Raw genomic sequence first — 27248 nt, forward strand, 5'->3', positions numbered from 1 at the left:
ATTTTCAGACTGTTTGTATGCATTTCCTGAGAACATTTACTATGGTGGTGTTTATTTTTTTTACACCATAAGAAAGTAGAAATTTCAATGAATAAAAAGCACCCCAAGTTTTTGAAAAAAGCTGATATTTTGACGGGTGACTTTTCGATTGAAAATTAGGTTGTTTTTTTGGTATTAATTCAAAATAAGGCGAAAAAATAAATATTTTCAATCAAATAAATTACAGTGTATTTGGGACAAAATAAAGTAAGCTTCCACCAAATTTCGTAGAAAAAAAATAAATTTTGAAGTAGATAGAAATAAAAGACCAAAAACTTGGTTTTTTGAATTTTTCACCTAAATTTTTAGGTTATGTGAAAAAATTGTGAATACAAAAGTTGTAGAACTTTTAATTACCTACAACTTTGCCATTGAACTTTTTTCTATAGGACTTGTAGTTTTGTCGGAAATCGAGAGAAACCATTTTTTTCTCTTAAAAGCTCCCCCCTCCCGCTTCCCGAACTCGGATTGACCGTAATTTATTTTTCCTTACATTTTTATCATATTCCCCTCCTTTTCTAATAGGTTTCATCCGACTGCGATTTTTTTTTGTTTCAAAAATTATCTTCTCTAGTCTATATAGGTTACTAATATGTTAAAATATTTAAGTACCTACAGTCTAGCAAGAAAATCAAATAAAATTTACGTAAGATACTGCAGTAAAAATAGTAGTTAGTTAATAATTTTAGTAAAAATAGTTAATAATTAAAATTAAAAACCACATTAAAATAATAATGAAGTTACATGTATTGAGTATTTATGATCTATATAAACAATAAAAACTAGTTATAATAATATACTATACCTACTTTGTCTCTTCCATATGTACCTACCACAGTACCTACTACCTACCTAAATAATGCGTAAAGATAAAATCAGTTTATCCATAACAATAGTTTATTTTACAGGATTTAACAATGAATAGTTTTATTGTTTTTAGATAATATTGATTAATCAAGTAATTAGGTTGATTATTGTCCTATCTCTGATTTATTTGTCGCAGGTGATCGCTGATTTTTTAATTAATTGTTTTTATGAGCGACCAGTAGATTTTTGGCTCAAGCAAAACACAGGTGGGTTTTCCTCAAGTTCTGTAACACCTAATACATTTTCATAAGCATCCAATTGGTGACACGTAAGTAGGATTCAATTACAATATAAATTTTAAAGACTATGTTATTAAAATACTAATATTAATAAGTACCTAATAAAATATGTGTTTTATAAAATTCAACGCGAAATTTTCTTATTCTACCTACTTTTACATCGCCGTGGTTAAATAGTGTAGGTACAGGCCGGGTCAATATATTCATTGCCAATCATTTTTTTATAAAAATATTACCCACCCTTTATGTAACTATATAATATTAAATACCTATATAATATTATACCCATAATATATACATAATATATGTATTATATATTTACATTTTAATTTTTTAACAAACTGATAGTTTAATCTTTAAAATTTATTATATGTCCTTATATGTAGTTAAATAATAAATAAAAATTGCGATGTTTCCGAACAACTACAATATTGGACCTTTGAAGAAAAGATCGTATGTTTTTTTTAAAGAGCGGGAAGAGAGTAATATTAGTATTTATAGGCCCCTTTCCTTGCTCTGACATTCTTCACTCTTTTTTCGTAGGTATCTATAACCCTACATACCTACTGTTTACTTACTAGTTTATATAATACAGTTAATACTAGCTTTCCGCCTGCGGCTTCGCCCGCTTTATCTAAAACCTAATAAATTATAGGTACTACTAAAACCTTCCTCTTGAATCACTCTATTTATTTAAAAAAAATCGCATTAAATTCAGTTTCATAGTGCATACATACTTCGGAACATCGGGATAGAGAAAACGACTTTGTTTTATACTATGTATAGGTAGTGATGAGCAAAGTCGAATGCAAAGAGTATGTAGGTCATTATATTTCCAGTACACCCATTATTTCCGTATTATGTTAATGACGATATAATAACGAGGTTTTGATATCTGACATAACATTGCTTTTTACAATAGTTAAACAAAATATAGTCATAGGAAATGGTATATTTTTGTATGTTTGCGTTTAAGACTACTTGATAAATGTATGAATAAACATTAAATATGTTATGTACCTAATTAATAATGTTATTACTTTCAGGATGAAGATAGCAATTATATTGTTGGTAGCTGCTGTAGCGACGGCCGCGCCTAATACGGAAGTGAAGCAAGATGTTTTCGATATTGACGTAGGTGGGTAGTTACCTACATAAAATATTATTTTTTAAGTAACTCATTTTCTTCCTTCATTGATTACTTCAAGATTTTCATTGGTAATGGGTACGATGCATTTGATAAGGTCACAAACTGCTACAGTTTAGGTATAACAGATACCTATAACCTATGTAGAACCTATGTACGTGTGTCAGAAACTTTAAATGTTAACCAATGTTATTTTAACTACCAAAATTAAGAGCTAAGTAAGTAAAAGACATATGTACTTAATAATATATAGCTTATGGTAGGCCGTAGGTACTATGCCTCAGTCAGAATAGATATATCTACCTAGATCTCATTTTTATAGAAAATAATTACTACCACTATTTTCATAGAATATTATTATTATTTACAGCTGCGTTTGCAAACGCATCTCCAGAAAATCGCAACTTCCTCATAAACCAGTTGATTCGCCAAATAATCAACATCATCCGTATTTTCATCAGAGATGGATCGGCCCTCCTCGGCCTTCCTCCCCTGGACCCTCTCGTTGTAGACAATCTTCACTTAGATGTGCCAGCTGGCCTTATAAAGTAAGCATTAAATGTACCTACTTTTGAATGATAACTATGCACTTAGTAAGTGCATAGTAAGTGCCACTTACTATGCACTTTTACTAAATAAACCTATATAATATCGTGAATATGTTAGTGGAAAAGAAGACAATACATATTATATAGTTTTAGTTTAGTTTAAGTAATTAGCCTTGGATAAGTTGCAGATTTGAAATATTTATTGGGTGTTTAGTAACATATTAAAACTAGTAACTACCTACTGCACTCTGCAGTATCTTCTTATAACATAATATTTAATGTATAGTCTAATTAATATATTATTATTGTTTATTCGCAGCTTAGACCTGCAATTAGCCGATGTATTAGTGACTGGTCTTGGAGGCTTTATTGTCCACAAGTCTGATCTCAAACTATCAGACCTTTCTTTCGATATTGATATCTCAGTTCCCCGTCTAACTATTTCGGCTGGTAAGCTATTTTACATATAAATTAATCGTTTCTAGTATTAAATAAAGTCAAGTGGTAACGTCTACGTATTTTTTTTTCTATGAAGCTAACAAAGGGTTGATTGAATATTGTGATACTTTTAATACACTCGGAACAATAATATCCATTGAATAAATTAACTTACAGGACACTATGATCTCACCGGTGATCTTCTAACAGCTATTCCTTTATATGGAGACGGAAAAGCTGAGTAAGTTATTACTTTTATTTTTACTTTAGTCTTTTTGGTGCTTTATGCTTCTTTTATTTAATTTAATACTATTTTTAGGTTCATCGTCGAAGGATTCAGATTCCAAGCTAAGCTGTTTTTGAAACAGTCTACAGACAACGACCAAGCTACCGTTATTGACAGAATTGAAAATTTATCTTTCCAACTGCCACATTTCGAGGTATGTACTTGCTGTATCAATATTGAGAAATAATGAAAATTATCTAACAAAACACCGCGATTGAAATCAAATCAATATGGCGACAAACTTTTAATACCACACTAACTAAACTTTTGTGGTATTGTCCGATAAGACTATCTATTAGAGAAAAATGCACGATATCTACTCCATTAAGCACAAAAACATTTACCTAAAATGCTTAAAATCTTACACTGTATTGAATTACAAAAAAATGTAACATTAAACATTGCCTACCTAGATACTATTTAAACTTCACTTTATGTCTTCCAGTCCAAGCTGTCCGGAGTCATCGGAGGTGGAGACATTGACGGCATAGTTAATTCCGTCGTCGAAGAGGTGATCATCGACTACGTGAACCGCTTCCAGGGCGCCATCTCCAAGCTCGCCAGCAACATCGTACTTTCCGTTCTAAATCCGGTCCTGAACCAACTCAACTCTTGGCCATGGATCGCCGCCATTTTACCAAGACCCTAATTTGAACATCTTGCTGTTAAATATAAATTGATTATTTATTGCTTTGTTTTTTTTTGTTACTTGACTAAAGGTAAAATAATATATTTTAACCTTCTTCGCTCTATATTTATAACATACAATTTGAAAATAAAAAGCAAAACGTATGCAATTTTTTAATCCGTGTTTTAGATTTTTTTAACAATTCTACCAAATACCATTAAAATGAGTAAAACACAGAACAAGCTCAACACCGATTTAATAAGCCTTTAATAAACACTTATAATGAACTTTTATCACACTTCACCAAACTTCGCGGCACATCCCAGATATGTCCAATTGGGATCCTGGTGGACAATCATTGGTGTAAACCGGCGAGTCATCGAAATCGATATTCTTTATGATAACATCATATTCCTGTACAACTTCTGGATATTGATAGAGTTCTCCTCGAATAAGTGCAGATAGTGCAGGACTGCATAATACGATCAATGTTATTGCAGCTAATAATATTCTTGGCCACATTTTGGTGAGACTCACAACAGTATGAAGGGGTCGAGAGATCCTCGGTGACTGCTCATATGTTTGGAAGCAGAAATCGCCACATCATTATCGAGGTTAAGCATATACATCCGTTCAGCCCACGCATATGTGTTTATTCGCGTTAACTTATCCAGATATCAGTCCTTTATTTCAATTGTTCATTGTCGAATAAAATGTAACGTATGATTTCAACGTAATTTTATTTTTGAACACTGACTTCATAAAGCATTCAAGTAACATTGTTGCGAGACAGAACAAAGTCTAAGTTGTAATAAATTTATCATTTACTCGACCTTTGTCCTAAGTTCTCATCCACGCAGCATAGCTGCATAGCACATCTCTGGTGGAAAGCCCGCATTCCTATTAAACTCATGCTACAGTGTGCATACAAAATATAGAAGTTCTATCAGATTCTTTTTGATTCTTCTGCATAAGTTAGGTATATTTTCCTTGGGTTTCGAAGTAATTAATAATCTTTCAATTTAGTTAGGTATAGTTTATTACCAAGTCAATAAAAACTCAACTACTACAGCATTACAAAAAGAAGGAATAGAAAACTTACAGCTATGGTAAATACAATGCAACATCAACATGTATAGAGTTGAAAATGTAGTAAAGTTGAATTAGAACACATTGGAGTAAGAATAATAGTCAGTTTAAATGCAAAAATTCTTAAAATTTTGTAACATTGTTTTGCAGATCAATATTATTGAATATCATACAAATAAATTAATATATTAGTAGAAAATACATACTTCTATGATTTTCGTATTTCAATTTTTATAATTATTTTTGTGAAATTATGTATATGTGATTTACTCCAACATTTTCTAATAAAATATTATAAAAGATGCAACAGTTTTAGAAAAAATATCTTTATCACAGTTTTGGCAGTTGTTGCCTGTTTAATAATCAATGCAGAAGTTACTTTTATAAACTATTTTTTAACAATTATGTTTCTTCAACACAATTATAGGTAACTACATATCTAAAGGTACATTAATATTTTAAAGACTACCCAACATTAATAAAACTTTGAAATAAAATTAACATAATATATTCTCAAATTTAAAATAATAATTACTTAACCGTTACTAATACAAAAATCCCAGAAATTATTATTAAGTAGGTAGTTATTTCTTGTTTACCTTTAATAGGTATGATGTTTGCAATTAATGATAGTATATGTTTAATTTGTCACATAATAAAAATGCTATATTGCATTTATTTCCCAATGCCTATTATGTACCTACATCCTACATACATACAGACTTTGTTTAAATTTAATTTATATTAAATAAATATTAGCCGCCATACAATTCCCCTTCAGATTATTAATTTCCAAAAGATCTCACTTTTAAAACAACTACATACTACTGTCCAAATTTTCAGAATATTTTTTTCTTTTTTTAACCATCCGCTCAATCCATTCACAATTTTTTATTTATTTATAATAAGTACCTACCATAGAAACTGTCCATAATTCAAAATTAATATGTATAATTATTATAATGTAATAAGTATATAGTATACTTGACCACTTTTCTTAATGGTTATATTTAAGTAGCAATTTTTGCATCATGTTAAATAAAGATAGCCACACATATATGTAAATCTTTATAAGAATTGAGTTAAAACTCATAATTTAATCTTATTTTACATATCACAATATACGAAATAGGAAAAGATAAAAATAATTCCGACTTATGATGAATATGATTATATGACAATAATATTTAGTTAGGTATTTGCCTTTCCTTGGGTTTGGGGGGTTGTTGACGTTCCCTGGGTTGCGGTGGAGGCTGCCTCTCCCTTGGCTGCGGAGGCAGTTGGGCGTTCGTTTTCCGCGGTTGGGGAGGCGACTGGCGCGGCCGGGGCTCCGGTGGCGGGTGACGCTCACGAGGCGCTGGCGGTTGCTGTATGTTTGAACTCATGCTGAAAAATAACACTGCTTCTTTACTCTACAGTTTTTCCAGTTATAGGGAGAAGAATCTTTAGTTCTGTATTATATGTTATTTTAATTCAGAAATTTAAAATGGTATAAATTAAATCATTGCGAGTTTGCAATAAGAAATAAAACCAACACTATAATTATTTAAATTGATTACTGTACCTACTGATCTGGTCAGCATAATATAAGGAAGTTAAATATTGCAGTATAGATTGTAACTAAGATTGTAACGTATAAAATATTAAATGTTGCTGCAATGTTTTCTAAAGATACATGTTTGTTTACATAGAAACGAGGCTTTTATTGATTTGAAGTTATCTCAACGTTAGTTAAGGGCGTGTATTTACATATTATCTAGGAAAATTACCTTATATTTCAAAAATATTCACATCAATTTAAATAATAGGTTTAGTTTTAATTGAAATCAGTAGTGTTGATCGTTCTTTTTGTTTTTTTCAATTCAACTTTGTGCCTTGTGATGTTTGAAATTTGAATCCCGTTTGAGTTTGACAATTGGCTCATCAGAGTTTAAATAAAATGATACATTGAAATTTCGGTCATATTAGATTATCACACGACTTAATTTCCGAAATCAAAGCGTAAATTATGAATCATGTTCATGTAAATTGTAAACGTCTAAATGACAAGTTGAAACCACAGAGGTTGAAAGTTTGAAACTGCCATAATATTCAACGGCAATGATTTTACTGTATACAGCCTAATTCAATGAATGATTTAAATGAATGAATGAAGTTATTTTATTACAAAAGGAGTTATTTTATTACAAAAGGCACAAGGTTTTTGCATGGACTAGCGGCGTCGCGTCGGGATGAAATTTCGCGGTCAGTATAGACTACAGGCCCATGTTGAAAAAAAAACCTTGGGTCATTTTAACCACCAGGTGACCTAACGAGAACGATTTATGAGCATAAAATAATAAGATTCAGCACTATGCCGTCACTTGTAAGCTGTCCAATTGAGTGCAGCCCCCCTAGTCAAGTGGTTTTCTGTTAGCGTAGCGTTCAATAGAATAGACTACGAATGTATGAGATTGACGTAGGCTGTAGATAAACGTATCTACAGCTTACGTCAATCTTATACATTCGTAGTCTATTCTATTGAACGCTACGCTAACAGAAAGCCACTTGACTAGGGGGGCTGATGAGAATTCGAAAGTGCATACAGGTAGAGATTTTTTTTCCCTTGTCTGCATGATTTTTGTACGGTGTTGCGGAATAATGGATTAAAGGCAGTTTTGGTGGTCCACAAAGTCGGAATTATTTATATTTTCCGACAATTGCCGGGGTAAAGCTGAAAAAATACATTACGCATCCCATCGAGATGGGAGGAGTATATGGGACTTCCCGGTCGACCGAAACCGATATATCTACTAAAAACGAGCAGGCGGGCCACCTGATGTTAAGTGACCACTACGCACCACCTACGTTACAGGTGCTTTGCCGGCATTTTAATGATAAGTACCTACGTTCTTAACTTGAAGGCCCCAATGTCATAGTTGTGGTCCAAGATCCCAGAGCCATATAGTGCACTCGCGCTCATAGGTACTCATGGTTGAGTAATTTTTGTGTTGAGGGGATGTTTGATCATTGTAATTTGACTGAATTATCGTAATAACATATTATATAAAAAAATCAGACATTAAAAATGAATTAAGTTCATTTATTAGAGCTATACATATAGCGCCTGATAAAAGTTTTGGCTCAGGTGGAGCAGGTATCTCCGTTAGAGATCCACAAACATTCAGGTATTAAAAAGCACACTAGAGACTACTGTGAACCGAAAGTTATATGCTTTAGAAAATAAGTTATTTCTTACGGCTCTGGGATCTTAGGCCTCCTGTCCATCTGCAAGAAAACAGTCTGTCTGACAGTAACTTGCAAGTCTACTTGCAGGTGGAAACGCGGCCTTACTCTATTGTGAAATCTATTTCATAGACCAATTCGACCAATTCGTAACTTGGTGATGCCCAGTAATGCCTAATCACTACTATATTACTTGCTCTGTGACTTGCTCTGTGGTATTCACTTTGAAATACATATTTTGAATGACCGACTTTTTTTTAAATAATTTATTCATAACCATGGATACAAGTCATTTAGTCGCAATCTTATGCTAGGCGTCCATTAGGGACGGATCGGGGCGGGTCGCATCGCAACGGGCCGTGGCGCTGTAATGCTCCTGCGTCCATCTGTACGGGGCGCGGCGGACCGCCTAGGCGGATTCTATCTATAGTATATTCCTAGGGCAGGCGGAAATTCGTACAATGACACGAAGTATTATGTTATCACAAAACCTATACCTACCTATCGCTCTTCATACACTACTTTATCGTTTACGCAGCGTACCGCTTTTCATGTTACAAGGTGAGGTGAGCGACGCGGTCATTCAGAGATAACAAGCTTGTTTTGACTACTTGTTTTAATTGTGAATTATTTACTAAAAGTAAATAATTCACTAATTTCATAAGATGTTACTAAAATATTTATTATTATTTTTATTATAAAACACTTCAAAGTCAAAGTCATAGTGTTATGTAATGTAGGTTACTGAAATAAAGATTTTCATTTTCCCTTTCACTCTTTAATAATGTTCTCAGGTTACCAACAGGTTGGTTACCCCTGTTAGGTCATTGTACGAATTTCCGCCTGCCCTAGGAACATACTATAACAGACGTGTTTTCGTGCTTGGATTGACATCGCGCTACCATGGACAGCTCCGACGAAGAGATGTTATGGTTTCAAATCAATTGAAAAATATCTAGCAAAACAAAAAAATAATATTTAAATCTTACTTATACTTTTGGAGATATGGGTGGACAAACGTAAACACTTTTGAAATTTGGCACAGGTCTTTATTAGAAGCTGATATAGATTAACATATCCAAAAACTGGGAATTTCACAAAATATACATACAGGTCGAATTGATAACCTCCTTTTTTGAAGTCGGTTAAAAACCTAGAATTTAAATGAATTATTTAATTAATTCGTCGTAAAACAAAATATTATTAGATATTTTTCCTTTTTTTGAACATCTTTCTTCTGCAGGTTTCACCCTATATTTAAAAATAAAAAGTTTTATTGATATGAATAAAAGAGACACAATCGATTCATTGCCTTTTTTTATAAATTAAACTATTTTTATTGTGACCAAAATAATATTATATTAAGTACTTGACAAGAAATAAGTGAACGAATGAAATTTATAATTTTACTAAATGGCAACACTGAGTCTGTAAAAAAGAACAAAAACTGCGAATGAAAAGTGTTTGTGGGAAAGAAATTTTAGCCTTTTCATGTGATTTTCTGAATTTGTGATTGTGCAAAATTCATTGTAGACTGTGTTTGTTTTAATAAATATTTTTGGAGCAACGTTCCCAAAAAAACGTACCGCTTGGTAGTAATATGAGTAATGTTACCAACCAAAATGGAACAGGTCTAGAGCAGCAGGTCGGTACCTCATGTCCTTTGTATTGATTTTTCTTAAATTGAATGAAAATCTATAAAAAATGTATCATTTCATAATAAATTGTATGCGTTTTTATCAAATGAATAATTTGTATGGAAAGCAAAATCCTCTATTCATCAGTAGAAATAGTTTTACGTGTCTTAGTATAACCAACATGGCGTCTAAATTCTAAGGTATCTCGAGTATTGGGGTGGGTTACAGCCTCACTCGCCCATTAGCTACTTTGTTAGGTTAGGAATAGCAATAATGTCGATTTATTACGATCATCTACGAATACTAGTGTGTTGTTATTAGCATACAATATACAGTTAAACTGACAATAATTATTCCCGAGAATTGCAAATAGACTACTTTAATGCTTCACAAGGGTAGAAAGTAAAAAATCAATTGGGCAAGAATAAAATAAATACATCATGTTCATTCACCATTAATTTCTTATGGTCAGATGCATAAGAACAAAGAAAGTATGGATAAGTTTTTGCCATCTATTTCAAAATCAATTTTTCATATATCACTAGAATACACTGCATGCATTTCCATCTACTAATAAATTTATGAATCACTGTTATTCCACTTGTGTTTACTGAGATTTGATTACAAAATTTTGTGCAAAAGGTCAGGTATTAACTCAATTAGATGTTTTCTATTATTAACAATTTTTAGCTGTTAAGATTAGTACATTAACTTTCATCCAAGTTAAGTCTTCTCACAAATAATTAACCAACTTGTATAGAATTTTTTGTGAATCTAATTGTATTGAGAAGATTTTATATACATTTTAATTAAACTCAATGACCACCAATGTGAATATTCTCTTTTTCTTTTTCCTGTTACACTGTGACATACATTCACATTATCAATGTGTGCAGTTGTTAAAAAATTATTCACATCAATCCATCAGGCCCCGGAATCACAGACACAATAGAAAATCTATTGTGTTGCGGTCGGATCTGGCCGCTCGGTGGTTGAGAGGTTAAATCCAAAAATATTCACCTTGTTATCATTTGTGATTACAGAAACTTAAAAGTTTATTATATATAAATGGAATCAGATTCTGATTCAGTGATTAATTGAGGAAATAGTAAAAGATAAATCATTATCTCTTGTTGTTTGTAATTTACAGTTCTTTGACATACTTTTGCGTCTGGTCATTAAATATCACAAATGAATGAGTACCATTCACTTTTAAATTTTAAGTTTGTGTGAAATTTTGTTATAGATATAACTACATCTAAGAAAAAAAAATAAGAATCTGACTCACAAAATATTAGTCACAAGTATCTTGAAGAACATACTCTTGTCCTTTATATTTGTATACCCTTTTTATATAATTAATTAGCGGTTGTGATTCACAACAAGGTGGCTTGTAACTTTGCTGAAAAATGACCTTGTTCTGCAATATCTATTTTTAGAAAGTGTTTAATAAATGCATTTTCTTGATTTCTAAACTTAATGACATTCCCAATTCAATGATAACTAATTCTTAGTTCTAGAACCTTATTTTAATATTTGATTTTATTATCTCTATACCTACAGTTTGTAACACTGCTTATAAATCAATAATGAAGGAATAGATTTAAATCATTTATGGTTTGTTGTATATGTTTTATTTGGATGAGGTATAATAACTAGTTAAAAATTGCAAAAGTAATTAAACAAAAATATTGACTGACGGAGCCATAGGCGAACAGCTACTAGCCTGTCATAAAATAAAATCTTTATTGACTTCACTAATGAAATGTGTTTCTGTCTTCATAACAAGGAAAAACCCTTGTTAAATTAAAAAAGTACATTTCTTTTTAATGTTATGTGTGTAATAATTAAAAACAATCTTTGAATCACTATGAATGTCAAAATTTTTCCTTTCTGATCTAATTAGCATAATATACTTTTTAATATTAGAAAGTGGTATAGTGACTTAAAATAAAATACTTAAATTCTTTCTTTATTTGTCTCATGATAGCTATTACTAAAGATGTGTAATAATTTTTTTTTATACAGCTTGCTGGTCTGGACTTGCAGCCTCAGGCTACTAAAAGTGCTGGCCGCTACATCCCTCCGCATCTGCGTAGGCAATTGGAGGCTAAACCTGCTGAAGGTAAGTTTGTTTACTAAGACCATTAATCAAATTATTACGCTGACTCTTCAAAATGTTCTAAGTGACTTTAGGTGATAAAGAATTTGAGAAACAAAATTTACAATGTGTCATCATTTTTAGGAATTTAGTTATACAGGATGAAAGATAAAATAATTGTACACTGCTTTATCATTTGGTGGTATCACTAGGATTAAAACAATGAAAAAATTGGACACATTCTTTTTATTACTGAACTGGTCCAATGTTTTTTAATTACACACAAAGAAAATCAAACCAAGTGATTGCAGCATCTAAGAAGTGATATCAATACAAAGACTGTTTCACAGGCGAAGGGTCTAAGCGTCAAAGCTTAGACAGCAACGAGGGACGGGACACCCGTTCATCATACGGAGGCAACTCTAGAACGTACGACCGTGGTGGTCGGCGCGACGACCGCGACCGTGACCGCGACCGTGAAAACGATCGCGGCTACGATCAGCGATACCCGCGCACTAACCGCGGTACGAAAACCATCAAACTTAAATTAACCTCGAAGTATTGCAGTAGTCTTAAGTAACAAATAGTACAAATGTAAAAGTTAATTTTGATCTTATGAATAGTGATACCAAAATTTGTTTTTGCTTGTATTAAGATCGTAAACCGCCGAGATTTATTGTTGAATGACGTCATTTTAATATGTAGTTAAGAAAAAATTTCCAGACATCATTTTACATTACAAGCATTGGCGAACCATTGCGAATTGACCGTTATAATATAGCGGAAATTGACGCTACTTTTTATAAGAATAATTATGACGCATATTTGTTTTACGTATTTGTGTTACGTATGTTATATTTTTGATGGTTTGTTTTTTTGTTGTACAAAAAAATTTTGGATTTAGGTATTATTAGCTACAACATCAGTAGATATCTATGCAGTTTGGATCATATCTACTGATATCAGTTTATTGAACATACTGTATGTTGTCTTTGCTTCATGTGAGAGCCTCACTGACATTACGTTATCAAAATGACGATTCTAAATGAAGGTGTCTGCCGCAGGTCGTGAAGCAGGAAGTCAGAATGGCGATTCAGATCGCTGGGAGTCAGAGCGCTGGTCGGACCGCGGGCGCGGCGGCGGCGGCGGGGGGGGCGGAGCACGCGAGTCGCGCGACATTCGCGAGACGCGCGACGTGCGCGAGCCGCGCGGAGAGTCGCGCGACATCCGCCGCGACGAGGACTACACTGAGCCGCCGCAGCCGCGGAACGACCGGTGGAAGGAGCCGGAGCCCCGCGCGGAGGAGCGATCCAACTCCCGCTGGCCGTCGGACGACGTGCGCCGCACCTCATCGCGTAGGGACGAGGTAATGTTGCTCCTCCATACAATATATCGTAGGATTTACCTTGTGGTTTAACAGGTTGATTTTTTTTTACTTTGCCACTGAGGGGAAAAGTCAAAAGAGCCAATATGGGTAGCATGGTCTTGTGTATGGTGAATTAGTGTTACCACTTGACACTTGTCATGTAACCTTAAGTTTCATAGCAAAATGTGCTTATACATTTGCAGTATATACTTCTATAGTATATGTGAATAATTACTCTTTCATATTATAAACCCAGGTATTTAATATGTAATAGGCAGTTATAGATAGTCTGATAGTTCATTACTAAGAACTGATACATGTATAGAACTTAAACATATTATGTAACAAAGATTAGTTCCATATCTAGTTTATACTTACTGTAATGCAGTTAATGATTGGAGTATCTAATAACAGATCTCAATATCAACCTTCATGATAGGTAATGATATAATATATAGAATTTCATTATATTCTAGGCTGCATCTAATGAGTTTTGGGTCTTAGGTTAAATTACTATTAAATAGATAAATATTTTTAACTTAATTGTCAACAGAATGATTGGACAGTCCCGCTACCTCGCGACGAGCGGCAGGAGTTGGAGCTCTTTGGCACTGGCAACACAGGAATCAATTTCTCCAAATACGAGGATATACCGGTTGAGGCCAGCGGCGAGAACGTACCGGACTTCATTACAAGCGTAAGTTTATCCTTTTTATTTATTTTTGTAAATGAATGTATGTAATACGATTTTGGCTGTTACATTATTATCTATATATATAAAACTCAAAGGTGACTGATATAGTGATCTATCAACGCACAGCCCAAACCACTGGACGTATCGGGCTGAAATTGCATGCAGGGCATGCAGGTAGATGTTAGGACGAAGGCATCCGCTAAGAAAGGATTTCCCGAAATTCTTGCGGGAACGGGGAAAAACGGGGATGCACGTACAAAGTCGTGGGCGCAAGCTAGTTAGAATATAATTTTTGTTATATTTTGGTCTAAAAAATTATCTGATAAAAGTAGTAGTTTAAAATTTTATATTTACAAATTTATTTAAAACCCCATTTAAAGTTTGTGGCTCAAGTGATTTTGGATTATAATTAACTCTTACATTTTCTATTGCAGTTTGAGGATGTTAACCTGACAGAAATAATGCGGGCGAACATCGCCAGCGCGCGCTATGACAAGCCGACGCCGGTGCAGAAGTACGCGATCCCGATAGTGCTCGGCCGCCGCGACGTGATGGCGTGCGCGCAGACCGGCTCCGGCAAGACGGCCGCCTTCCTCGTGCCCATACTCAACCAGATGTATGAGGCTGGGCCCAAAAACGTGGGGTGAGGCTTTTCATTGTGTTCTTTTTGGTCGATACATACGTTTTTATGGATTAAGTTTAGTTTTGTTTTTTTTTCTTCTTTATTTATAAATTAACACTTATGCATTATCACTTATGTATTATCTGAATAAAACTTTACATCATATCTATGGTAATTGTTTTGTAATGATTGATTGTTGGTAGGCAAATATATTTATAACTTATCTAAGTTACTTTATTATTAATTCGACATAAAAGTAGGATTAGAAAACCATGCCAGGTTTCTATGATATTATACAAAATAAATTGAAAAAAATACACCTAAATTTCTTTGCAAAATAGCTAAAATATATATTGGTTATCCCAGGACATTCCAGCGACGCAAGCAATACCCGCTGGGGCTCGTGTTGGCGCCGACGCGCGAGCTCGCCACACAGATTTATGATGAAGCCAGAAAATTCGCCTACCGCTCCCGTGTCCGACCCTGTGTAGTGTAAGCATATTCCTTGTTCCATTTACAGTTTGCCATGACTTTTTATTTACAAACGGTCAAAAATACTAGGGAAAAATATTTTTTCATTATCTTGAGTTTTCAATTGATTTCCCTCCCTTTGCTGTTGTGCTGGAGTAACTTTTTGTATATCATTAATTATTTACAAAATCATCAATGCTTTTTAATTATTATATTAATTGACTATTTTGATTAAATTTTTTGCAAAAACATTTTCATTCTATCTTCAATACTAATTGACATTGACGTGCACAGATACGGCGGGTCCCCGATCCACGAGCAGTTCCGCGAGCTGGAGCGCGGCTGCCACCTGCTGGTGGCGACGCCCGGGCGGCTGGTGGACATGCTGGCGCGTGGCCGCGTGGCGCTCGACCACTGCCGCCACCTCGTGCTCGACGAGGCGGACCGCATGCTGGACATGGGCTTCGAGCCGCAGATCCGCAAGATCGTCGAGTGCCACACTATGCCCAAGACCGGCGAGCGGCAGACGCTTATGTTCTCCGCTACCTTCCCCAAGCAGATACAAGTGCTCGCGCAGGACTTCTTATACAATTACGTGTTCCTCGCTGTTGGACGGGTTGGCTCCACGTCCGAGAATATTACGCAGAAGGTGAGCTTTTAGCAATTTTTTCAATAACAAGGCATATATTATACAATTATGAAATATTTTTAAATTATACACTACTACTAATAAATATTACTTTTGTTTATAGGTTGTATGGGTAGAAGAGCAAGACAAGCGATCATTTTTGTTGGATTTATTGAATGCCTCCAATTTGTTGCAACGTTCACGCACTGAGGAAGATCAACTCACTCTGGTCTTCGTCGAGACAAAGAAAGGTATATTAAATTTTGTATGCTTATAAACTTCAACCTACATTTTATTAGAAAAATAATACAGAATTAATAAATCTTTATTAAAACTGTTCAAAAATACGTATGTGTAACACTTCTTTTAAATGCGTATTTTAAACAGTAACCATTGGGTTATCCCGTCATAAAGCCACAGGTTGTCTAGCGCCATGGAGAACATGAACTTATATACGCGAAGCACTAACCTATCACCAAACTAATCCAAACTAATTGTACCCAGGTGCGGACCAGTTAGAAGAGTTCCTGGACCGCGACGGGTACCCGGTGACGTCTATCCACGGGGACCGGTCGCAGCGTGAACGCGAGGAGGCATTGCGCCGCTTCAGATCTGGCCAGACGCCGATATTGGTGGCCACTGCGGTCGCCGCTAGAGGTCGCTTCTTGTTCCACACACACTACACAGTATAAATAAAAAAAAAATAGTTAAATAGACAGCACAGCTAATCATATCGCTAACGTAGCAATTTCATGCAGACAAATGGAAATACTAAAACAGAAACCTAACATATGTTTAGAAACAAATAAATGTTGTATCGTCAATACATACACATTGAATTTATTAGCTGTGAGATTGGATAAACTTAAACAAATTATATTAATAAAGAGTTTGACAGACTTTGAAGTTCCCATACTTTATAAACAGTTTACAATAGTAATTTTTGCGTGAGATCCTTTCTGAGTAATGTTTTTATATGTATTAGGATAATTAACAAACATAACTTCGCAAATAAGTTTATATTTCAGTGTGAGAGTTTCAATACACACACAGGGAGTTGCACTCGGTAAGGGATCTAGTGCAGGTAACTTTAGGAATTGGCATAATAATTGGCAGATAAAATGTATTCTGAAATAATTACTCGAATTAATTTCGCTTTTAAATTAAATTATAAACACAATAAAAATAAAGATAAAAAGTAAACATGTCAAATATTACCTTACATCACACAATCTTATTTTTTTCCTCATGGAATAAATTTAGGAATGGTTCATTAAACACATACCTATACATCATGTACACGCACTTTTTTGTTAACTACACTAGTTTTATTAATGTATATTAACTTATGACAGTACAGATAAATGGACACATTAATTATAGTAATGTCAACACGCAAAACAAGTTCCAACAGCCAACTTTACGCTTCCCTTCTCTAGGTCTGGACATCCCGCACGTGCGGCACGTGATCAACTTCGACCTGCCGTCCGACGTGGAGGAGTATGTGCATCGTATCGGGCGTACCGGCCGTATGGGCAACCTCGGTGTAGCCACGTCGTTCTTCAACGACTCCAACCGCGGCCTGGCGAGGGATCTGGTCGAGCTCCTGGTGGAGGCTAAGCAGGATGTGCCAAAGTGAGTTGTAATGTAGTAGTGAAATGTAGTAGGGTCGCATAGTTCGACTATAATATCTCTATCTATAGCAAATTTATAAACCTTCAATGTTGCAAATTTTTTGAGTAAAATGTGTTGATGTGTTGATTGATCAATCTGAACAACATAATGTTATAAATGAAGCAGCATTTATTTAAATCAATAAGATAAAATGAAATTCTAATTATTTTTGTCTAAACGTGTATAGAAAATTCAAAATTGAAATGAACAGAGAAGTAGCCAAGGTATATAAAAATATAGTCCAGTTTACTGATAAAGTACCTGATAGCCTGTTTGTCACGTTTCAATAATGATATTGTAAATTTTTCATTGTTTGTCCGTAACTGGACAGATAAGTTAACATAATATTAGGTGGTTGTGAAACCGCCCTTTATCGAATAATTTTGTTCAGTATTATAGTGTGTGTGTGTTGTAGTATTGCCTATATAATAAAGTTAAATACTAAAATGGTGTGTTGCAGTTGGTTGACGAGCACGGCGGCTGACGGTCGCGCGGGCGGCGGCGGGCGGCGCGCGGGCAGCCGCTCGGGCGGCGGCAGTCGCTTCGGTGGCAGCGGCTTCGGGGCGCGCGACTTCCGTACGCAGTCGCGCACGCAGCCGCGCTCCGCCGGACCATCCGCTATGGGCAATGGTACTGCACATTATATGTGGTGGTTGCACCCGTGTAAAGGCCTATTCAAACCGGAGTTATACACTACCCACGGCAGTAGAGGATAACTCTCCCGTTTGAATGGGCCTTATATGAGTTATATGGAGTGGCTACCTTCGATTGTTGCGGACGAGTTTGTAGAGGATACGTTGTCACACTTATATGCATTTAATAGATGGGACTGGGGTTGGGAAATACGTTGTTGTTACGTGGTTCAATGGAGAAGTTTGTAAGAAAAAAATTCGTGATTTCGATATGCGACCCACTTCGAACTTTAGAATATAAAAGAGAAATAAATACCTTCAAAGCCATAATTTTGAGTGTAATTTTTTATAAATATTTTTGTGACCTTTCTCATTGTTACAATGTACAGTGGTGGACGTTTAATTAGAAACACGTAACTCGATGAAGTAGTCATCAAATTCATTTTACATTTATGTATTAACGTATTATAGATTTAGTATTATTTCGTATGTAATAGAACACCCGTTTATCTAGTTTTATAAGAAATTGCTTCATTTTAATCAAACGTTAGCTTAAATTAATAAAATTAAACAACTTTAAGTGAAGTCTGATTTCTGAGTATTTTCAGTCTGGACAACAAATTAGAAACATCATGGTTCGAGTGCTCCAAAGTCAAAACCTGTTGAAATGCCGCCAATATTTTTTTCTTCTACAAATATTTGCACCGTTTTTTAAACATTCCATCTAAAAGTTTCTGAAAATTAATTAACTTTGCATTAATAATGGGTCCAAGTAAGATTTGTGACCCATCAACAAGAAAAATAATTTTAAGTTTACATTTTGACAAAAACTGGAGTTACAGGAAAATTGCAAATAATTTAGAGTGTTCGATAAAAAGATATTCAATGCTATAGTTTATTTAAAATAGCATGGTATTTCTGATTAAGTGCCTAGAAAAGCTCGACCATGAAAAACCACTGCTCGCGAGCATAATTGTTTTCGCAAAGATGGATCCATTTAAAGGTTCCAATTTTATTAGGAAATATGTTTTTGCAAACGTGTTAAAATCTCATACAATCTAAACAACGACGTTGTAAAGCCGTTGTTGTCTATAAAGATTATAACAATCTAAAAACAACCCCATACGTGCCCATACTATAATTTTTCCTCCGCTATGCTGTTTATTTATTATCTAAGGCCTGGTTAACTGAACGACGCGCGTATCCTTTGCCATCAGAATTGATTAAATAAATTTTAGTTTCGTCCCAAAATAAAACTTTTTCACTGGCGGACTGTCCACGAGCAATATTTCTTAGTAAATGAAAATTGTTGTTGTCGCTGTACTGCCTAGTAAGAAGCTGTACTTTCCTGGCGTCCTTCCCAAAAAATTTTGCCTCGACTTACCGCCTGCGAACCGATCTCATCGACACATTGCGAGGTTCATCTTCTGAAAAAACGAATTTTATAATAGAATTTGAACTTTTAAATGGATCCATCTTTGCCAAAAGAATCATTTGCCTATCCTCACGAGCAGTGGTTTTTCATGGTCGAGCTTTTCTAGGCACTTAATCAGAAATACCATGCTATTTTAAATAAACTAAGTATAGCATTGAATATCTTTTTATCGAACACTCTAAATGATTTGCAATTTTCCTGTAACTCCAGTTTGTGTCAAAATGTTATTTTTCTTGTTGATGAGTCACAAATCTTACATTTACCCATTAAACTGCAAAGTAAATTAATTTTCAGAAACTTTTAGATGGAATGTTTAAAAAAAGGTGCAAAAATTTGTAGAAGAAAAAAATATTGGTGGCATTTCAACAGGTTTTGACTTTGGAACACTCGAACCATAATGTTTCTAATTTGTTGTCCAGACTGAAAATACTCGGAAATCAGACTTCACTTAAAGTTGTTTAATTTTATTAATTTAAGCTAACGTTTGATTAAAATTAAGCAATTTCTTATAAAACTAGATAAACGGGTGTTTTATTACATATGAAATAATACTTAATCTCTAATACGTTAATACACAAATGTAAATAAATTTGATGACTACTTCATCGTGTTACGTGTTTCTAATTAAACGTCCACCACTGTATATGTAATACAAAAATAGCTAATTATTTTTGCAAATTTCTGTTAAATGGCCAACATTAAAATTTAATTCCATTTTTATACATGGAATCCATACATACTGTGACTCATCAAACTAGTTAATAAGATATTTTGGGTTTTAGTGATTTGGGCGATTGCCAATCCTATTTATGTTTCATATTAAAACATATCGTATAGGAGCTACCAACGTTGACAAGAGAGCATTTTAGTATAGTTGGTTCTTTGATATACTGTTCCTTTTGCTATTTCGGTTAGAGTCCGGGCTGTCTGGCTGGTCGCAGTGGTTGCGTTTTTTAGTGCGCATCTCATCTGCACAGGATAATTTCCTTAATTTAAAGTCATTTTTTAACGCGTAATTTTTTATATTTTACCTTTAGATAGATCCATCAGACATAATTTTTTTATTGCAAGACGTTTTTATCGTTGTTAAATAGGTGCCAGACGCAATTTTTTATTTCGTTTTTATAAAAAATTCAAATTATTTTAGAATGTCTGTAAATTTCATATTATGTTCTTCAAACATAATATAATCTAAAATTAATTAGCCAGACGCTAATTCGATTGTTAAGTATTAAATAATGTGTATAAATAAAAAAAAGTAATGAAGCATGCAGCTCATCAGCTAGTGTATTTTAATTATGCGACAGGAAATAATTGCAAGAATACAATATTATTTACACTTGTTCTTATAAATAAAAGCTAAAATGAAAAAAAAAACATAAAAGTGAAAAATAAATTAAAGTTACCATACATTGAAAAGAATGGAATAAAAACTAAGTATATCAATGAAGGTTAAACAATTACATTGTTAAATTTAAAAAGCCATCTTCATAATCATCATCATCATCATCTTCCCTCACACTGTCAGAATTATTTATGTTATCGTCTAAGGAATTGTTATTGTTTTCCAATATTCCATCATCTGTAAACAACTAGAAAGTTTGTTTCAATATTGATGTACACACATACACACACACAACACACACACGTGAACACACACACACTCGCATGTTTAAGTTTGTATTGAATTTAACTAAAGTAGTTAGCATGAATTTATATAGGTATACTAGCGGTCCGCCCCGGCTTCGCCCGTATGGTACCTACATGTATAAACTATCCTATCTCTCAAGTTGGATCGAACTGCACATGGTGTGCGAATTTTATTATAATCGGTTAAGTGGTTTAGGAGTCCATTGAGGACAAACATTATGACACGAGATTTATGTATACAGGGTGTCCCACTGTTGGTATACTAAGCTCAAAGGAGGTTATAGTTTTGCATACGCTGAGTAGGTAAAAATACTTATAAAATTCCAGACGCATTTTTTTTCAAATAGATGAATTCTTAAAACTCTATGTTGTACACCCATAACAAGCAACCCGCCTAACTTTGCCACTAGCACGTGAGCTATCGTTTAAGATTATGTTTTCATAGACAAAATGCTCACATTAGAGAAGCGGTATATGGCGGCTGCGCGAAGCTAGAGAAGAAGTCATGGATTTTCAGGAAAAATTGAGCAAAGATTTTGACGTAATTTTGTTGTTTAACTATTTTTTACGTGATCAGTGTATGCAAAACTACAAGTTCCTTCGCGCTTAGTATACCAATAGTGGGACACCTTGTATATATTAAGAATTAAGATTAATGAATTAATATTGTTATCATCATCACTACATAGTATAAAACAAAGTCGCTTTCTCTGTCCCTATGTCTCTTTAAATCTTTGAAACTACGCAACGGATTTTGATGTGGTTTTTTTAAATAGATAGAGTGATTCAAGTGGGAGGTTTATATGTATAATAACATCCATTAAATAGTGGAGAAGTACTGTTATTTTTGAGGTTTCTAATGTGATTTCGTAAATAATTACATTTTTTCCACTTACAGTGCAAACGCAGGCACCCTACGAGTTTTATCAAAATAATGTACTAACTATAGTACACATTGAAAAGGTCTACAGGAAAGTCCGTGATATGTCTATCTCTTATGGATAACCCACAATAACTTTTTTGTCATTTACTTTTTACGACAAATAATGGCTAATTTTCGAAGCGATTTTAACCAATACAGCATTAATCCTTAACCAATTAAAGACCTTGAATACATTGTTCATTTAATATAGATCTATATGGCCCTTTACACCGTATGATTTAAGTGAATATTTTCGAAGATATTACAGAATACAGATTTAAAAATTGCGGGACGTAGCGTTTGCGGCGGTACCAGCCGGCCGCCCGGCTATATATTTTATACCCGTGCGAAGCCGGAGCGGGCCGCTATGTTTTTATATTCAACGTTCACAGTTTTTAGGGTTCCGTAGCCAAAATGGCAAAAACGGAACCCTTATAGTTTCGTCATGTCCGTCTGTCCGTCTGTCCGTCTGTCCGTCTGTCACAGCCGATTTACTCGGAAACTATAAGTACTACAGTGATGAAATTTGATGGGAATATGTGTTGTATGAACCGCTACAAAAATATGACACTAAATAGTAAAAAAAAGAATTGGGGGTGGGGCCCCCCATACATGTAACTGAGGGATGAAATTTTTTTTTTCGATGTACATACCCGTGTGGGGTATCAATGGAAAGGTCTTTTAAAATGATATAAAGTTTTCTAAAAAACATTTTTCTTAAAGTGAACGGTTTTTGAGATATCAGCTCTCAAAGTCGTAAAAAGTATGTCCCCCCCCCTCTATTTTTATAACTACGGGGTATAAAATTCTAAAAAAAATAGAGGTGATGCATGCTAATTAACTCTTTCAACGATTTTTGGTTTGATCAAAGTATCTCTTATAGTTTTTGAGATAGGTTGATTTAACTGTAATTTATTATATTTGCTGCTACGGAACCCTTTGTGCGCGAGCCCGACTCGCACTTGGCCGGTTTTATTCTGTAGTGTATTTAGTATCAGCATTGCACCCGTGCGAAGCCAGGGCCGGGCGGGTCGCTAGTTAATATTAGATATATATTAGAAAATTTAAATTGTATTGGCAACACTGTATTTTGTCTGTGGTTCTTTTTCTTCTTGTACGCGGTGTGTAATGTGTGGTATTAGGCAATGTGCTATTGGAAACAATATAAATAAGTTTATGTAATCGTTGTTTTCATTTAAACCCATAACTTAATAGTTAAGTAATAAAAAAATTGTTTTGTATAGAAGATTGTTGATGTACTTACCCTAATAGTTTATTTTTTAGCCTAAGGAATAAAATGTACCAATGGAAGGTACTTGTTCCCACAACACAGGGAATCCTAGAGTAGGAACAATTCAATTTCTATCTTATATTTTCGAAAAAAAAAAAGTTATTTTTTATTGTTATTTAATTTTCGCGGCCGAACCTTTCTATCTCTCTTGCACTTTAAACTATCTCTCCATATACACAATCATCAAATTGTTATACTTACCTACTTTCACTACGTTTTTATTTGTACGTATTTAATACTTAACAATCGAATTAGCGTCTGGCTAATTAATTTTAGATTATATTATGTTTGAAGAACATAATATGAAATTTACAGACATTCTAAAATAATTTGAATTTTTTATAAAAACGAAATAAAAAATTGCGTCTGGCACCTATTTAACAACGAAAAAAACGTCTTGCAATAAAAAAATTATGTCTGATGGATCTATCTAAAGGCAAAATATTAAAAATTACGCGTTAAAAAATGACTTTAAATTAAGGAAATTATCCTGTGCAGATGAGATGCGCACTAAAAAACGCAACCACTGCGACCAGCCAGACAGCCCGGACTCTAACCGAAATAGCAAGAGGAACAGTATATCAAAAAACCAACTATACTAAAATGACTTTTTTTTTAACGTTAATAGCTCCCGTACCAATACAGAATTGTAAAATTCCTTGCATGTCAATTTGCTTAAAACGACCGTGTTGTAATACATATATGTTGCCATTGTTGTTGTTTGACTGTAATTTTAACAGATTTTGGTCGGTTCGACTAAATTTTCCGAAAAATTTAAATTTAATTTATTTTCAAAATAATGGTATATTTTCTTTGAGTGAAATTCCACAGAATACTATACCTACGCATGACATTACAACATTCCACTCTGTATATTATGTTAACAATGTGATGATTTCTCTAACCCGCAACATAGTGCATACCGTAGGACTGAAAAAAGTCAAACGCTATTCACGTGTTTTGCCCTTCACACCTAACTTGGCAAGTTGGTGTGAAAGGGATAAAAAAACATACAGGCGTCATTCAACGTCATATTTTCTTATTACAAGTTAATGGTCATAGTGCAATCTCATAGAAATCTAAATAACAAGACACTAGAAGTCGTAAGCGTGCGTGACCTTGTCGCCACTCAGGTGATTTTCACATCACCAGTGCATTTGTCACTGTTCAGTTGCTCTGGAGACGTATGAGTGTATACATGGTGTGTTTCAGCAATTCCCATTGCGGAAATTCTTCCACAAGTTGTAATTATACTTATAAAGGAATAATATTTCATCGGAAAATATTTTTTTTTAGAAATAATGCCGTTTTTCCTTAAAATTATAGAATATTTACAAGTATTACGAGTGTCACCATAGTAATCGAAATAACAATGAATGACACAGTCGACCATTCTTATTATCACGTTTGTTCGTATTGGAGCAAAAAGTCTCATATACTTAGGGATGTTATTCTAAAATAAACCGTAAATTCGTGCGTTAGGATACATATTCAAAAGCTTAATTTAATAGTTAAGTTAGTTTTCACTAAAATCAAGCTGTCCAATAAAAGGCATAGTTTACTTGTGTGTACTGTTTAGCTTTCGGTTTGAATGTGTTGATTTTGGCGACAGCGGTTTTCATACGAATTATGACATTATAGCACTTCTATGTGTCTTGTTATTTAGATTTCTATGTGCAATCTCCAGTGTATTAGATATAAGCTTCTTGGTTTTGCCTATAACAGTCGGTTACGCAGGTTTCGGGTACGGCGGCGGTTCGTACGGCGGCAACTACGGCGGTTCGTACGGCGGCGGTGGCGGCGGTGGCGGTGGCGGTGGCACTGACTGGTGGGAGAACTGCAATGAACCCTAGGGTGTTACTGCACCTGTGACGTCACTACCATCAAACGACGTCACTACCATCAAACGACGTCGCTACCATCAAACGACGTCGCTACCATCAAACGACGTCGCTACCATCAAACGACGTCGCTACCATCAAACGACGTCGCTACCATCAAACGACGTTTAACATCAGTCAACGTCAATACCATCATTTGACGTCCCTACCATCAGTCGACGTCGCTACCAACACACGACGTCCCCTTTCACTACCTGACTAACATACATGGATAACTTCTTAATTAGATGATTTAATCAAACCGGTTTTGCCGCATTGTGTTAAATTTATTTATTAATTGTATCTTTAATTATGTTGTGTCTATGTTAAAACGAGGAGTGTAATAATAGTTTAAATAAAAATGGTAATGTACACTGAAATATAGTGAGTTTAAATTTTATTAAAAAGTATTGTAAACATTATAATTTTGCTATAGAGTTGTTACGGAGTCGATTTTGCCCCAGTATTGGGAGATTGTGTCCAGTAGACTCTGTAATAACTTTTATGGAACGAATTAAAAAGCGAAATATATCTTAAATTAATTGAATCTTTAGTTATGTTTAGTTTTATCCTGCCCCAATGTAGTTAATTTTGTACAAAGTTCTCCATGTATGTATCAACATTTTATAGTTTACCATATCTGTATGTGATCGTCACAATATGAATTTTTCCCTATAGATGACGGTGTAACAGGCACGACACTCAGACGGCAAAGCAAAATATCCCAGTTCACAAATAGCTCATACAAACGACAAGTTTCAAAACCTTTCAATCCGACTGGGCGTCGTGCACTTTCGTGTACCGTAAAATTAAGTAAATAAATCATTATTGTAATATTATTCGATTATTTTCCTCCGCGCGTCGGATTAAATTACCCGTGAACTATTTAAGTATAGTTTTAAATGTAATTGTGATTCAGAGCGGTGCGTACGTGTGCGTGCGTCGCGATCGTTGAATCTCATGCGCGCCGAACGATCGCGGACAATGTTTTAATAATATTTTTAAAATATTTTAGATAGATGTCGTGTCGGGCATTTCCCGCGATGCCCGTGGAAGCGAATCGCGATCAACTGATTGCGCGACAAATGGAAAAGCTACGTTTAGTTTCCATCGCACCAGTGCTGGTCGCGATCCGCGATTTATTCTTTTCAGTAACAATTATGTGGAAGTAGTCGATTAATATAGATTTTTTGATGTTCCATCTGTATCGTGGATTCGTCTGGATTTATTGATGCTATATTGTATTTCGATTTGTCTTTTCCGATCTGTCTCCTTCACGATTTTCGACAATTTTAAGCATTTACGCACCTAAGTCGATGTAGCTATTCGATGCAGTAGATGATAGTTGGAGTACCGATACAGTATCATAGTAAATGTTATCTAAATTTTGTCTGTAGAGATTCCATATTGTAACATCTGTCACCAATGTGGTCTGTAATTTGAATGTGAATTTACAAATAAAAATAAAACTGAATATTTTCGTTTTTATTTTTCTTTCCTTTTCCCTTTAAATAGTTAAACCGTTTGAATGTATTGAAAATTTCTGTACCTGTTATTTCTATATCTGTTTACCAATAGGCTAGATTTGTAGGCCATAATTCTGCATTTTACATACAAGAATATAACGCATAAAATGTTAAGGGAAATAAATATATATAAGCTAACAAGTTCAAATATTAACTACATTTTTTAACAGTTTCGCGTATTATTTGTTGATTGATTAAAATATTGATATTTTC

The 27248-nt window shown here is 34.3% G+C and overlaps 2 protein-coding genes and 1 long non-coding RNA gene across 4 annotated transcripts; 2 read left to right on the forward strand and 1 right to left on the reverse strand.

Moving 5' to 3' along the window:
• The first annotated feature begins 1024 nt into the window (after positions 1-1024).
• On the forward strand, positions 1025-4258 carry LOC149489782 (uncharacterized). 2 transcript variants are annotated; one of them, XM_089714535.1, is made up of 7 exons: positions 1025-1112; positions 2192-2283; positions 2663-2840; positions 3160-3290; positions 3456-3519; positions 3598-3718; positions 4010-4258. In XM_089714535.1, the coding sequence occupies exons 2-7, from the start codon at positions 2193-2195 to the stop codon at positions 4211-4213; spliced, it is 789 nt and encodes a 262-aa protein (XP_089570661.1). In that variant the 5' UTR covers positions 1025-1112; position 2192; the 3' UTR covers positions 4214-4258. The 2 variants fall into 2 exon arrangements, with proteins under 2 accessions (XP_089570661.1, XP_089570660.1); XM_089714534.1 differs by having other exon boundaries at positions 1089-1174.
• A 173-nt stretch (positions 4259-4431) lies between these two features.
• LOC149489783 (uncharacterized) lies at positions 4432-7315 on the reverse strand. The gene is made up of 2 exons (XR_016318331.1): positions 7051-7315; positions 4432-6667 (listed from the first exon to the last, which is right to left on the reverse strand). It is a non-coding gene; the product is annotated as an uncharacterized LOC149489783 (long non-coding RNA).
• A 2613-nt stretch (positions 7316-9928) lies between these two features.
• Positions 9929-26983, forward strand: bel (ATP-dependent RNA helicase bel). The gene is made up of 13 exons (XM_089714548.1): positions 9929-10151; positions 12172-12268; positions 12595-12768; positions 13309-13610; positions 14164-14307; positions 14739-14947; positions 15293-15418; positions 15692-16046; positions 16150-16276; positions 16530-16682; positions 17465-17660; positions 18160-18329; positions 25367-26983. Exons 1-13 carry the CDS (start codon positions 10107-10109, stop codon positions 25480-25482), a joined length of 2214 nt encoding a protein of 737 aa, XP_089570674.1. The 5' UTR covers positions 9929-10106; the 3' UTR covers positions 25483-26983.
• The last annotated feature ends 265 nt before the right edge of the window (positions 26984-27248 follow it).

The sequence above is a fragment of the Colias philodice genome, chromosome 3 (genome assembly GCF_061535455.1).
Source record: "Colias philodice isolate Cphi_HAF_F1 chromosome 3, ilColPhil1 Martin Lab GWU primary, whole genome shotgun sequence".
Classification (NCBI taxonomy): Eukaryota; Metazoa; Arthropoda; class Insecta; order Lepidoptera; family Pieridae; genus Colias; species Colias philodice.

Coding starts and splice junctions, on each gene's coding strand:
- LOC149489782 (XM_089714535.1), top strand. CDS start 2,193: ATGAAGATAGCAATTATATTGTTGGTAGCTGCTGTAGCGACGGCCGCG. Junction 2,841..3,159: donor GTGCCAGCTGGCCTTATAAA/GTAAGCATTAAA, acceptor GTTTATTCGCAG/CTTAGACCTGCAATTAGCCG. Junction 3,291..3,455: donor CCGTCTAACTATTTCGGCTG/GTAAGCTATTTT, acceptor ATTAACTTACAG/GACACTATGATCTCACCGGT.
- bel (XM_089714548.1), top strand. CDS start 10,107: ATGAGTAATGTTACCAACCAAAATGGAACAGGTCTAGAGCAGCAG. Junction 12,769..13,308: donor ATACCCGCGCACTAACCGCG/GTACGAAAACCA, acceptor TGTCTGCCGCAG/GTCGTGAAGCAGGAAGTCAG. Junction 15,419..15,691: donor CGTGTCCGACCCTGTGTAGT/GTAAGCATATTC, acceptor TGACGTGCACAG/ATACGGCGGGTCCCCGATCC.